Source organism: Abrus precatorius, unplaced genomic scaffold (assembly GCF_003935025.1).
Source record: "Abrus precatorius isolate BTA unplaced genomic scaffold, Abrus_2018 Scaffold6, whole genome shotgun sequence".
NCBI lineage: Eukaryota > Viridiplantae > Streptophyta > Magnoliopsida > Fabales > Fabaceae > Abrus > Abrus precatorius.
The window spans coordinates 24,367,475-24,383,790 of record NW_020874406.1 but is presented as its reverse complement, the minus strand read 5'-3'; the positions used below and the strand labels follow the sequence as shown (position 1 = coordinate 24,383,790).

The 16,316-nt window shown below is 28.7% G+C and overlaps 1 protein-coding gene across 1 annotated transcript; it reads left to right on the top strand.

Moving 5' to 3' along the window:
- The first annotated feature begins 7,202 nt into the window (after positions 1 to 7,202).
- On the top strand, positions 7,203 to 8,846 carry LOC113868524 (dof zinc finger protein DOF5.7). Its single transcript, XM_027504175.1, has one exon. The coding sequence runs from the start codon at positions 7,499 to 7,501 to the stop codon at positions 8,501 to 8,503; it is 1,005 nt and encodes a 334-aa protein (XP_027359976.1). The 5' UTR covers positions 7,203 to 7,498; the 3' UTR covers positions 8,504 to 8,846.
- The last annotated feature ends 7,470 nt before the right edge of the window (positions 8,847 to 16,316 follow it).

The following is a 16,316-nucleotide window of genomic DNA, read 5'->3' as shown; positions in this document are numbered from 1 at the left end:
ATTTAAACATATATACCTTAATATTTTGGGCATTAATTATTTTGTTTATATACTTTTCCTTATTTATTTCTAAACGACTATTCTTATTTTATATACAAATATAGTTTCATTTTTTTAATATATTATCATTATTCTTATTTATTTATTTAGAGAAAAATATACAAATTAAGAAATTAATAATTTAAGTTAAATTAATTATTAAACTTATTAATCTACTGGTAATTAATAAGTTTTTTTTTTTTTATTCTTAAACTCCTCAAACAAAGAGATAAACTTATTAATATACTTCAATCGTCCAAAACCCCAACTACAGCTTAACACTTCAACAATAAATTAGAGAAAAATTAATGAAGAGAGCAGGTAATAGTAAGCTATCATATTTTTTTAATATTTGTACACGACTCCAAATATAATGCATCAAACAAAGAGAGTGAAGGTAGTTCATGGGGGCATGCATGGCCATGGGGGAAGGAAATCAGAAGCATAAGATGAGAGGGTGAAGCTAGAGACTATACAGTAATAGGGACATAGCAGTACAGAGCCTAGCACGCTCATGGGTTCTCAGTTCTCACCATACAATACATTTATTTAATTTAATATATCTTCATTTATGAGCTAAGTATCAAAGACGGCTTCGTATTCAGCAATCAGCTTCATCAGCAGCAGCATCATCAGTTGCCAGTGGAGCTTGCTGCAGATTGCTGATGCATTACCAGGCACTGTACCTAGCTGTCTACAAGAACCATAGTCCATACATCGAAGAGATCGAGAAAGGAGAAAAAGGACACAACTTAAGTATTTAACTTTTTTCTATGTATTATAATATGTATTCTTTTATGACATTTAGATTCAGTCAACCCCATGTTTCCTATCAGAAGTGAAAGCGATTGTTCATTTGACGAACCTTAATACTTGGCACAGGGGTAGTATGCTTCTGGATTTTGTCGTTAACATTAATTTCCATCCATCTAATAAATGATGTACGAATCAACCTAGCTTGTCTTTATTATTTACTTGGCCTTTTCCTTTCTGCATTTACTTATATCGTAGTGTAAAGAAAATAAAATGACGTAGAGAAAAGGTTGATACAGCAGATTCCTCAAATCATATTAATAGAAGAGTTTTCCTGATTTATAAAAAACATTGATTGAAATAAATTTTTTTATCCCAACTTGCACTTGCTTATTAAACCCATGATATAATTTTCTTTGAGTAAGCTTTTAAATTTATGATTTACTAATAAAGTAATAAATATTAAATGTTTTTCCTCTTAAGTAAATCTACACACTATTCATCTTACAGTTTTCCTATAGCTTGAACACGATTATTTTTTTGGAAGGTGATTTAAATCAATTGTTGGGCAAACTTTCCCCCTCAGCATCGCAGTGTAGAAAATATATATATATATATATATATATATATATATATATATATATATATATATATATATACTGTACCTTATATTAAAAGATGAAAGTGTTGAAGAAAATATAAAAGTAATGGATATTAATTATATTGAAAGATTATTTAAATTTGTGCAATACTGTTTAACATAAGAAGATATAAATCATAGATTTTTATTAAAAATTATAATATTTAGTAATATTAATGTATTTAATTATTGTATATAAAAAATAGGAGTAGATATTTCAATCTTAATAGCTATGGAGTGGGGGTACTGCATTCTATGGAAGCATGTTTGGGTACCATATACCTTCATTACTCTTTAATTATTGTATACCTCAAAACCACATCTACTCCCTCAGGCCTGTCTGCTTCCTGCATGCTGCTGTTCTCACTTTCCCTTTTTCCCTTTTAACCAATATATATCTGCCCATTTGAAGCTATGATAAATGAAATGGAAGAACCCCACAAAGCCACTCACCATTCCTGTATTTTTAACTTTATGATCATTTATTCCTTGTCCACTATTAGTGCAGATAATTAATGGTTAAAAAACAGAATAAAAGTTTGAACAAATGAAAGATGTTATATTGGAACCATGGTATAATTAAATCCAAAAACATGCGCTTAGTGTTTTTAATATCAAATATATAGTTGACGTATTATTCATAAGAAAATGCTACTAACGTACTATTTAATTATCATTTTAAAATTTAAATAATTAAACATATTTTATTGTAATATTTTTCTTAAAAGTACTATAACACTCTTCTTAGTTACAGTATCTCAATTAAGATCTAAATTCTGATATCGTGGTATTCAACAACATTAAATAATGTTGCTTCTTAATTTGATAGAAATGTTTTTGTCATTATGTATAGAAAAATAAAATAATCATTTTTCAACCTAAACTTCTTCAAACTGGGGTGAGGCGAAGGGCGACTCAACATGCTTATCACTCCACTTTCCGATAATAATAAAGTGAAGATTCATTTTACAATATGATCTGAACATACTACGATGTATTTGACAAGTTATTTTAGCTAAGTTATAATTTAAACTAATTTATAAATTTATTTAACTAAAATAAAGATATTTAATAAAATTACTTATCTTATTAACTTATAACACATAATTATTTTTTTATTTTTACCCTCAATAGCTTAATAAAATTGATCATTTAACACCTCCTTTAATATTACATTATTTATTGCGATTAAATTTTTTTTTGTTATTTTTATTTTAATTATCAATTGAATATACTATTTATTTATTTTAATTTAACATTTGATCTTTAAGCACAAAATAATATGCATTCAAAATTATTTAAAATAAATTTTAATTATAATTACTTAATTAAAAACATGTTTCTCTATAAATTAATATTTTATTTTAAAAATACAAACATTGTTTTTATGTTATTTTATATTTATGAGTTAATTTAACAATTACTTTGGTTAAATATTTTTAATTGAATAAATTGACTTAATAATTTTTAGTTAAAAACCTGAACCCCAACTTTAGCTATTTAGCTTATTTGTTATTTTTGTCAAATATAACTTCTTTTAATAAGTAAGTAGTGACACATATTGGACAAGTATATGTATCATAAATCTAAAACTTTTTATATTATGGAATGATAAAAATAATATAAAATTAAAAAAAAACATTTTATTATATGTAATTTATTACTTTCGTGTAAATATTTGTACATATATTTTAATAATATACAAATCAATAAGATGACATATCTTTATTAATTATAAAAAATAGTAATATAAAAATATATATTGTATAATAATAATAATATTTTAGTAAGCAATTAGTAACACATAATGCATGATAAAAAAATCTCACACGCACAGGCATACTATCATTCGTATGTTATATTAAGTCACTTTTCCATTAAAAAAGATTAATTTTTTAATTCCAAATATGACCTTACTTTGAAAAACTTCATTTTTTGCTGTCATATACTTATATCAATCTCTTTGATAATCAGTAGATTGTGGGATTATGCTATTCCAGCCAAATCACATTTCCAGCATTTCAATTTACTATTTTCTCTTTCCATTAAGTAAAAATTATGAGTTTTATTTTTATGTAGTATAATATAAAAATATTATTAATTAATTAAAATATATAGTAAATATTTTTTAAAATTAATTATTATAAAATTAAATAATTTTTATTGATACATGATAATTTATAATAAATGATAAATAAATTTTATATTATCAATACATTTCAATTAAATCCATAGCACATATACAAAAACTTGTTTAACTCAGTGCATTTTACTTTGAGAGTAGATTTTTAATTCAAAATAAACGATTGCGATATTTTTAACACAAAAACCGATACACATTAAACAATAGTGTTTTTATTTTTATTTTTCTTTTCAAAACCCTCCATAAAAAAAAAGTGTTAGTGCATTTTTACTCAATTTATTTTAAAGCAATAATTATTTTCTGTCAATTTTTCAAAAAAACCTAAAAAAATTATCTCCTAAATCACTACGTTTCCAAAATTTTTATTTATTTTCATAAGAAAAAAAATAATTTTCTAGAGCATGCTGCCCAAATATCCTATAAGTTTCGGATAGTGAATAAACAGTAAGATAAAGAAAGAAAGAGGAAAAAAGTAACTCTATGATAGAGTTTTTCTTTTTTATTTTTTTAAGAAGGTATTACTTTTCATTTGTAATGTGAATTTTATTTTATTTTTATAAAATTATTATAATCTCCTTGTTGAAAAAGTCTCTTTTAAAAATTACAAACATACTGGCGAGAATGGAAAAGTTTAGTCTCTGTAAATGTGGACCGGATCAAATGAACGGATAGTTAGAAAAGGGTAATGGTAGGTCTTATTCACTAAACTCCACTCAATTCATAAATTAAATCATACTTATTTTTCCTAAAGCATTCATGCACCGTACTCTTTTGATTATACTTCACCCAAATTTCAATCCAACTGCTAATTTGTGCTGATATTACATTATATCATAAATTTATTAATTAAGCAGATAATTAACATGTCTCTTAAGCAAGTAGGAATTATTTTTTAATAATACCCTTATTTATTAATTATAGTTTTTGATAATTAACTATTATAATAATTCTAATATTATCTCTGTTTCTGATTATAAAAATAATTACTAATATTTTTTTATTCTAATTATAAAAGCAAAGAGTCATTTTCAAATGCATTAATTGATAGTTTTTTATATTTTATTTATTATAAAATTTATATTAATGAGATACACATCAATTATCTATAAGTATATTCATTTATTTAATATATATATTAATAATTGTTTTTAAATATTATGAATGTTTTTAAAATATAGTACAAATTTAAGATATATAACTAAATTTAATTGATTTTTTAGAAATTAATTATTCATTCTTATTGGCAGCTATAGATAAGAGAGTATAGCTCGTGAGATGTAACGTTGAAGGAAACCTTGTTCTTATGTTAATGTATGGTTTTTGGTTCGTTCTCACGGGAATCCAGCCACCCCTCTCACGTGTTCCTCTCTCTCTCGGTTGTTTTTCAGCGTGCATAGAACCATTAATAGTAATCCTAAGGCGTGCACGTTTCTTCACAACCATACAACACAAGCTTTGGTCGGTGGTTCCATATCTAACTCCCTTCTCTACCTTGCTGTGAACTTAAAACATTTGTTACAACACTAGAATGACAAATGATTGTTCTTGTTTCTATATTTGCCGTGTGTTAGAAAATACATTGAAAAAATTGCAAACATAAATCTAACACAAAATTAAAACCAGTAACATTGAAATAAACGTTTGTAAAGACACAAAACTATACATGCTATTGTTAGAAATTAATAATAAGACTCTGATAATAAATGTGTTTCAAACTTTAACTACTATTTTTGTTTACTGAATAATTCAATTGTAAAAGGGTATTTGTCTTGTGGGAGTAGCGGGCAATGAGAGAGTTGTCCTCACTTGTTCTGCACAGTAATCTCAAAGTAAATCTCTTTTTTCAAATGCACGTTATGCTTTAGATCTCCTGGTTCCCAGAAAGGTATTCCATTCTATCAACTAAGCTACAACAAGACAAACAGGTAAATGGTTGATCACGACCGTTAAAGTCCTGTTATAGATTGGGTATCTTTGCAGTTCTAAGGATTTTCACAATTGTACTTCCTTCTATATGTCAGACTCAAATATAGAAATAGACGTCAAGCAGACTGGATTGAATTGAAACAAGTTCTTTTTCTTTCTTTCTTTTTTAGTAGTTGTGGAGCAAAAGAAATTAAGGAGTCTGTGCTAGTGTATAGTCCATTCTGTTGGTACTTGTATGATATTCTACTTTATAATAAAAAAAACTAAAAAAACATAATCTATGAGTTCAATAAATTAATCAACTTTCCACTTGTAACTGAACAAGACTTTTCAAGGGCATGTACTACTTTTACTCAATCTGCAGTTCAATTAAGTGGCATAAAAGGGGTGTGGTAGGGGCGGGCCAGATGCACATATATCATTCATAATGGAGCAGTGTTTTGCGGGCCAAAATAGACCACTAGTTCAGTGCAATTAACTAAAGCTAATGATGTTAATTAGATAAGGTAGATTAGAGTGATAGCTAGAAAATTGTTACACGTGTGAACTTTCATTAGGGGACTCTTGATAGAAAAGTAAGAGAGGTGCAGTTAATCTTTGGTTCAAAAGGGACGTTTCAAAGAAGGAAATAGACAAGGTGTTGGCAGTGTACAGAGGAGCACCCAGTGCTGTTGTACTGCTGTTGTTATGTTCCCCTTTACTGACTCAGCTCTTCTCTCCCTCCTACTACGTACCATCCTCTCTACTCCTACTGCACCCCCTATCATTTGTTGTTCTAGCTGGTTCCAATTGTAGCTTATATTCCTATTCTCATATTACCCTGTAGGCCATGTACCATTTTAATTATGAAACCCTTTTCTTTTTTCATTCTTCACTTGGCTCATTTTATGTGTTGAACATTGCCTCCATTATTAATTTTTATCTCTTACCTGATGTGTAATGAAAGAAACCAGTTGTAGCACTGAGGGTGCTTAATGGATGGTTTCAAGCTTGAACACTACTTAGAAAATTGTTTTCAGAAATATATACCTCAAACTTGTTCCTATAGAAATTATTGAGGTACTCTCCTTGGATTGGGAGCACTGTCTTGAGTGCTTTTTTGGTACATTTATACGTGCTAGTTACGAAATCAGTTGCAAGAACATTTAATTTTCAAGACTAAAGTCAACATAATATTGGTCCACTTAAAATGTGTGTGGCTAAGAATTTTACAATAATAGACAAACACAAGTGTCAAAATCCACGTATATATAACTTAAAAGAGAAAGAAAAGACCTGCATGTATGACGAAAAAGTTTGTTAAACATGTCCCAGCTGAGAAGGGAAAGTTATGTTTTCTTATTACGCAATACAGAATAATTATGCTAGCGCTAGTATTTGCTCATTAATCTGCAAAACATGATGAAACTTGATTACCAATTGTCATTCATGATTCATCATACCCCAACACACGTTTCCCATAATTGATTAATAACCGTATTAAAGGACTTGTTCTCTGTCTAATAGTTTAGTTGTAGTAGTGGATCACTCATACTGACACAACTGTTTTGGATCATCTCTCTCTCTCCTCCCCCATTCTCTCTCTCTAGTATATATATTACGGACTGTTTAATCTAGTGACATCTGTGCCCCCCTCTCTGTCTCTCTTCCATACAATTATGAATATAGATTAGACACAGCTTTCTTTATTCCATTATATCTGAAAAAGACTAGTTACCCAACCTCACATATCATTTTACTAATTCCCAATCACCGTCTTTGATGAGGATCACAGGTGCTTATCAAAGACACAACAAGATCCTCTCTTCCTTCCACTTCTCTTCCTCAATCCATGCATGAAATCATTCAATTGGTGAGTTTCTTTGCCTCTGCAAAAGGAAACTGAAAAGAAAATAACTGAAGCCAGCTTGCTTTGCTTTTCCCCCCCTTAAGGCCAAAAGCTCCTTAATTTTCTCCCACCCTTTTCCCTCTCCCTCCTCACTTTTTCTCTCTCAACCATGACACCCGATGAAACCCCACCTCCAAAGGCCACAACTACAACAACAAAAGACAATGACAACCAAGGATCCGGTGGCCGGAAAAACTCCTCCACGAAACCCCAAGAGCAAGGCCTCAAGTGCCCAAGATGTGACTCACCCAACACCAAATTCTGCTACTACAACAACTATAGTCTCACACAGCCAAGGCATTTCTGCAAGACGTGTAGAAGATACTGGACAAAAGGTGGAGCTTTGCGAAACGTGCCTATAGGTGGGGGGTGCAGGAAGAACAAGAAGGTAAAGTCATCAAGGCTCTCATGTGACTCCAAAGACTCTGCATCCTCTTCCGACCTTGGTGGCCTCAAGTTCCTTCATGGTCTTTCTCCTTCTATGGACTTTCACCTTGGAGGGTTACCCTTCCCTAGGCTGAATCATCATCCTCCAAACACTTCCATCTATAACCAGTTCTCCTCTTTTGGAGACACTTCTAGTGCTTCTTCACCTTTCAACCTCGATCCTTCTTCTGCTGCCTCAAATCCCTTGGCTGCAATGAATTACCCACTTTCTTACAATGGTGCAATCCAAGGCATGAGCTCCATGAACGTTCACACTACCCTTGCTTCTTCCATTGAGTCATTGAGTTCTATAAATCAGGACTTGCACTGGAAGTTGCAGCAGCAGCGATTGGCGATGCTGTTTGGTGGAGATCATAGCCAGAAAGATAGTGGGGTGGTGTCAACGGTTAACCAGCTTGAGAACCAGACCCAGAAGCCTCAACCCATTTTGTTTCAGAATCTTGAGATCTCAAAGCCAGGGAGTTTCCCCGTTGGGAGTTCCAGAAAAGAACAAGGGCCAAGTGGGGACACACCATCTACCGAGTGGTTCTTTGGAAACTCTTATGCCTCAGTGGCTCCTACACCAACAACCACTAGTGGTGGCCCTGCGAATGATAATGCAAGCAATTGGAGTAGTGGTGTCCATGCTTGGGGTGATGTGCAGCAGCAATATAGTGCTTTGCCCTAGCTAGGTGTGAAGCCAAGAGGAAGGATGAAAAAGACTAAGAGGTAGAGTGGTAGAGCTTTTCTTATAACTTTTGGAAGAAATTTATAGGCCAACTCTGATAATTAAATGTGTTAAAACTCCTTTAGATATATGTTAGTTATGTCACTCTTGTTCTTTACCTTGGCATCAAAAGGAACATATATGTAACAGATGGTAAAATTAAGATCATAATGTGTTCATACACCCTTCAATTTCAGCTAGATGTTCATCATTTGTCTATATTCTTATTTCTTTGTTAATATTAGATGGTACGCTGTGCCCTCCATTTCTTCAGCTTATTATTGCATATTGAATTCACCCCTTTTTTTTTACCTTCCTCTCTTTTCAATTGAAAAATAACACATCACTCAACCTTTTTTCTTTTAAATATCTACATTAATTCTCCTTTGGTTGTTAGTTGCTTTGGTAATGTGTTAATTTGAATTTGAAAGCACAAAGAAAAATGGTGATTTAATTTCAAACCACCCTTGCTAGCACTCCCTATATCAAATGTAGATCAAAGGCCAGCTTTAGAATTGTTCATGATTGTTTTAAATTAAATCGGTTTAATTTTAATTAATAATTTTGATGAATTGGAGAGCTTCTTCTAACCCTCTACTCTCTAAGTATGGCGTTCTTAAAGCCTCACTAGCCATAATGTTACCGTTTCCCTCAAGATATCATTGGGATCAGTGATGGAATTTTTTTGGCCTGTTGTGTTGTGATTTAAAATGGGGAAGAGTTGAATGGCATATCTTTGATTTGTTTTATGTTCAGTTGATCTCCAAAACTTAAACTACATCAGTGCCTCAGCGTGTCCCTCTCTGTGTCTATCAGAGAACTGAGTCTCAGGCTCTTCAGCTACTGATCAACGTTACACAAAACAAGCAGTGGCTGGGCGTAGCTTTCGCTGCTTGGCCTCTTGTTAGCCCTGCAGTATCGAGCCCTATAGCCCTCTTCTCTCTCTCTAGTATGCTGCTAAGACTATTCGTAATTATTGTTGCAGTGTGGTGTGATTTGGTGGTGTCTGAAAAAGTGGTGGTTTGAAAGTGAATTGAATGAAACACTGTCAACGTTTGAATAAGAGACATAAAAATATGGGATCTAAAGCTTAGGGTTCGGTTTTTTGGTGTATAAAAAAAAGTTATGTTTAGCTTTATAGAGTGTTGGAGAGTGAGCCCTTTCATCCGTGCTATTTTCCACTGAGCATCAACTCTCATTGCCATACTGTATCATGTACAGAGAGAAGAGAGAGAAAGCAAAGCAGAATGCATTGCTTTCCTTGCTTGTTTGTCATCTTTATTCCTCACTTTCACTGTTTGCGCGAAAATACATAGACCCCACAAATGCTGAAAAGATTAGCATTATATATATATGTGCTTACTTATCTTTATCCCTCAAATCATAACTAAAGAAATATGCGTCCATGCAAAGTGCACTATCTACCCAGTTATGTAAAACTTATTTAGTGAAATGTGCAAGGTGTGTCATATTAAAGGCCTTTAATTCTTATAATAAGTATACATGTTAATAGCAACATTCCTTTGGCTCTTAATAAAAAAAGAAAACGCCACTTTGGTTGCAAACCCTTTGCCCCCACAAAACTATATTAGCTTTTAGGCACTTTTCTATTCTTCAAATATATATATATATGATTACGCAACTTTTCCTTCGTCTTTTCTTTCTTCTGTTCGTACAAATATAACGCACCTTTTCATATACAAGGCTCTCTTTTAATTTCAAATAAAATATTATATTATTTGCATGAACGTAGGAAGTACTCAGTCATTTTTGTCCATGTAAAGAATATGTTTCCTTTCTAGTAAATATGTGTTTCTATATATGTGGGTTCTATGGATCATGAGTCACGGCATGAGAAGGAGAGAATCGGAAAAGGAAGAGTAGGGATGACATGGGAAATGAAGAACATGAAGCTGCGTGAGTAACGTGAAAGAGTTGGAGAGAGACACTCCTTTTTGGACTACTGTGTGTAGCAAACCGTCATTTTACAAGCGCAAGAAGCTCATGACATATATGAAGAAAATAAATAAATATATAACACAAAACTATTCTCTACTTCTCATCATTCCTTTCCTTATCCTACACCGAAATGCCTGGCCCTACCATCTTTCATCACTTGATAGTTTCCCCCACTAAACCAACTCATGCAATCATATGTAAGACCAGAAACATAAAGAAAGATGCCACATATACAATAGACCTAGAAATTTCTAGATCATTTGATAATATTTTATGGATTTTTAGTTTTCAAATAAAGTTCACCATTTTAACTATTAATTTCAACGGTTTCTCAAGAGCATCACGTACATATTTACAAGATTGTGCGATGTCTCTTGACCCATGTCTAATAGTTTTGGTAGCTAATTTTAGGTTTTATTCTATTTTCTTTTGTAGCAACCTAGCTAGGGTCAAGCTTTTATCTTTTTCAATATTCTTTTTTAACTTTTTGTATTTAGAGGCTACGCTGAACATAAATGATTTAATCCATGAAGTAGATTGGGTGGATCTACTTAAAAAATATAAATAACAAAATTGGCTAAGAGGGAGAAGAGAAAAAAAATAAACTTGGAATAACAATCTTTTATAAAATAATCTCAAAGAGAAAGGTTTACAAGAAAATATATATATATATATATATATATATAGAGAGAGAGAGAGAGAGAGAGTTTAATTTTTTTTATGAAAATTTATTTTTATAATAAGCTTCTAATTGCTTTCAGAAGCTATCATGAGTACATTAAGAAAGAAAAAAAGTTATAATTATAACTGATCTTTACAATAATTTTTTTATAATTGCAACTATAGAAAATATAATTTTTTAAAATATAGATTGTTTTTTGTATACTTTTATTAATTTCTTTTTTCAAAACTAAAATCAACGAGCAATTGCCGGGTACAATCCAAATCACATAAAGTAATCGCTTCCAAGATATCAAAGAGTTTGAGTCAGGTTTAATATGTTTTAGCATGTAAGACACCTACTACATTATATGGCAGAAAAGTTTGAAAAAAAAAATCGAGAATGAGAAAAACAAAAAAAGGAGGGAAATTGAGAAAATGAGAAGAAGCACATCAACAAAAGGACAAGAAGTGAAATGATGAAGGTGGCTGGTGAAGGCTGTTGGGTTTGAATCCTTTCAACTCAAAACCAGTGGCCAAAAGAGCAGAAGAAAACAAAAATGGTTATGGAGACGAAATATTCTCGGTTTTAGGGTGGTGACGGCGATAAGGACAGATATAGACAACAAGACAAGGATTTTGAGGAGAATATTTTAGGCTCAACACTTGACATATACTATAAGCTAGATTGTATACGTCCTTTATTTTTTTTCTATAAATTACGGAAAATAATTCTTTGACACTCATTAAATGAGTGTAAAATGGACTGTCAGAAGAAAAAAGTAGGGGAAAAAAGCTAATAAATGTAATAGAAAAGGAAGAAATAGATAAAAAGAAAAGAAAGATTTGATGGGAATAATTATAAGAAAAAGTGAGTGTGAAATTACAGTAGTTAAAAAATTATTTTGAAGTGTTAGTTTGAAAGAAAATGATTCGTTTACACTCTTAAAATGAGAGGAGTGTAGAATGGGTGAAGAAAGAAAGATCCAAAAGTGTTAGTTGTTGAATGCACTTCCTTGTAAAGGTTTACTGATTGATTGTGGTGTTCAAATTGATGATATAACTTGTTGTTTCTGTCATGGTTTGGAGGAACTTCCAACTCATTTATTTTTAACGTGTTCAGTTTCATCTCAAATCTGGTACTTTACTGCACGTTGACTTAGATTTTCACTGGTTTTGCCTTCAGATTTATCGACTCACTTGCTTTCTTGAGTTGATGTTGGCTGTAGTAAAAGAGAAGGAATATGCTTATTAATTATCTGGGTAAGTATAGTGTGGTCTTTGTGGTTGCATAGAAATAGAATTATATTTTTCAATGGTGTTTTGGATGAGAGGGAAGTCCTAGATTCTATTGTTCTGAGATCCTGGAAATGATTTTCACTTGTTAGTAAGGGAGAAGTTATTATGTTAGCTGATTGGTATTTGAACCCACAAAATTGCATCTGTCTTAATTCTGCATAAGTATATTTTTGCTTTTTATTTCTCTGAGTAAGTAATTTTTTGTGTATATGGGTTTTGAGTTCCCCTTGAACTCTTTTTAATAAGATTTGTTTTGCCTATAAAAAAAAAGAAAAATCCAAAAAAAACAAAGAGAAAATAAAAGATATAATAAATGATGTGATAATAGTAAATATAAAAATATAAGTATTGTAATTTGAACAGATACACAAAAGCACAAAAGTTTGGGTTTCTCATGCTATTTCATCTATACCAAGAGAAACATTATTCTTATGATAAAATTGTTACGTTTTCTTACACAAATGAGAGGAATAAGAAGAAAGATAAATAATAATAATTACTAAATGATTGATGTGATAAAATAAAATATTATTATTTTTATAAAATTTTACTGTAAAAAAAATTGTGTGAGAATAACATATCTTCTTTGCAAACAAATGTGGGAGGGAAGTTGATGAGATGTCTGCCTTGTGTGAGAAACTTCTCTCTCAAGGCTTAGCATTTGCAACTATTTCTATAATAATTTACTCATTCACGCACCAACTATTTCTATATATATATATATATATATATATATATAAACATCTATTGCATGTTATTAATCATGAACATCTCATTTTTTATCCTCTTAAATTAATTTTTTCTCTTATACTTTTTTTTTTATTTTTGATAAATTTTAATTAAAAATGCTAGAGAATATATTATTTGTATTCTTCTAAGATCTGCCACTAACTATTTTAGTTAGAATGTAATCTGCATCAATTTGGTTAGCTTTTATTGATAATTAATAACATGATCAGGTTAATTCGGCCAAAAATCAAATAGGTCGTGCATTTAAAAAAAAATTATATTTGATCCTTTTAAAAGAATTGTACAGGTTTCGGATTTATGATATTATACATATTGTAAATTAATTAGTGTATGTACCTAAAGCTGTAAAAATAGATCAAAGCCCTGAGCCTTATCTTGTAGCTCTATTTTTTTTTAAAGCCCTATAATTAATGTGTTTATATTAAAAAAAAATAGTGAGATAGAATTAAAGTTAGGAGTAGACTAACCCACTTATTTTACAAAGTAATAATTATTATATTATTTTTTTATTAAATTATTTTATTTAAATAAATTTAAAATTATATTTAAAATATAAAAATAAATCTTTTTATTTAATCTATTAAAAATTTATCATAAAATAATATTAAATATAATTATATTATAAAATTAAATTTAATTTAACTTTTACATTTTTTTAATTTTATAAATTAAATTTAATATAATATGTTAATAATTTATGATTTTAATTAAGAATTAGTATTAAATATTTTTAACTAAACAATAATTAAATAATAAAAAAAATTTATAAAATATTATTTAATAATTATTTTAATAAATTTAATCAATTTTAATATGTTTAAATATTTTTTTAATAATTTTTAATAATTATAGATTTGTTATAGCTTAAATTTATACATGGTATGATTATTTTTAATATAAATAAAAATATGTAAAATCTTGAATGATTAAATTTAATATTATATATATATATATATATATATAAATAGATTTTTTTATTAAAAAATATAGTTGTTAATACAAACTTGAAATTTAATAGTTAGTAAATATTTATATAAATCAACATATAAATAAAAAATTAAATTATTAGTTAATTTATTAATTTATATGTAATATGTAAATATGTATTTTAATTTATCGTATATATACTATTTTTTTATATTATATTAATGCTATAGTTAATTAATTTTATGTATATTTATAAATTTAAAACAATAAATTAATGACTAAAATAAAATTAAATATTATATATCTATATATATACATTGTATTTACTTTAAAATTTTATATTAAGTTTTATCACAATTTTTCTATTAAGATAAAAATTTAGAAACATAAATTACTTTTCTACATTCATAAATTGAAAAGTAAATAAGTTTTTATCACCTTCAAGCCGTCATGGCAGTCAAAATTCCGTGTGTGAACTATCCGGTTTTCTTAGATGACAAACAGGCAATACATAGCCACTCAAAAATAAAACACCAAAGATGACATTTATGTGTCCTCACTGCAAGAATGTTTTCTTTAATTTTAACGTCGTAGAGTAGCACTTAATTAAGATAATCTTTTATTTATTTTTTTTATTGAATTTGTTTTCTTTTACTTACAATTTTTTCTGTTTTCAATCAGTGAAATATTGTAGAAGAGAAAGAAAATGCGAAAGAAAAATGCAACCAAAGTGTCTGAAATGAAGAGAAAGAAAAGGACGAAATCTTTCTTTTCTTTTCTTTTGAAGGATGAGGTACAAAGTCACATTATCTTTTCTTTAAACTGCAGTCTAGCTAAAAACAATAGAATTTTTTGGTTTTGTGCTAATTGTGTTTATGGGAAAAAATAGAAATTTTCAAAAGTTTCGAATACCATTTCTTCTAGTGCATCTTCTTGCAATCAGAGTGATGTCAATAATATTTTTACTAATGACGGCTTGAAGGTGATGAAAACCTATTTACTAGTTAAGGATAACCATGAAAATAAATAGATACTTGATTGCATAATAACAGTGCAAAATAGTTGATGACAAGCTAATTCTCATCAAATTATTAACCTATTTAACCGTACATGCATGTAATTCTTATCAAAATTCATAATTTAAACTTATAATTGTGACAAATGAAGAAGTATACCCACTAAACTACATAATTTGTTATGTTTCCACAAAATTGGCGACATAGCCATCTGGATCAGCCTTTCTTCTCCACATTCGAGTTCCTTTCAAGAAATACAATTGTATTTGTACCATGAATCAACCAGCCAATAAAACGTGACAATTTTTCTATTAAGATAAAAATTTAGAAATACAAGTTACTTTTCTACATTCATAAATTTTATAATGTAAAATATTCTATATTTATAATTTTTACGATAAAAATATTTATTTATTTTTTAAAAATATATTAACTTTTATTAAGTAGATTTAACAAATTTTGTTAGTATTATTTTTTTATTGTCAATTTTATATGTTTACTGTGACTTTATTTTTTAAATATAAGATGTTCTTATATAAATATAATATAATTCTTAGAATATATATATATATATATATAATATTTTTAATAGTTTTATAAAAAAAATCAAGAAAAATAATAATATAAGACTTTTATAATATGAAAAAATTTATAATTAATACTCAAATAATTTTAAAATTTATTTATAAAATTACATAAAAAATTGTTATAACTATTTAATAATTGTCAATAATACAAATAAAAATTATAAAAATTTTAAATTATATAATAATAATTATTTTTATTAATTTTATTTAATAACAACAATCATTATAAATATTTATTATTATATAAATTATTTTTTTAAGTAATTTTATTGAACTACAAGTTTATAATAAAAAGTTATATGAAATAAATATTTTTATTTGATATTCTAATAATTATTACAATTTATATCAAATTTTTTTAAATTTAATTTTTTAAAAATATATAAATTTTTTTGGCCCACAAAATCCTGACCCTAACCTTGACTCTGTAAGCTTTTAGCCCTATGGGCTTATGAATTGATGACTTTTTGGCCTGCAGAACTTTTTGACACTAACCCACATGGGTTAGGGCTAGGGTTAGGACTTGACCAAATTTTTTACAGCTCTATTTGTACTTGTGTAATAAATTAATTTTTT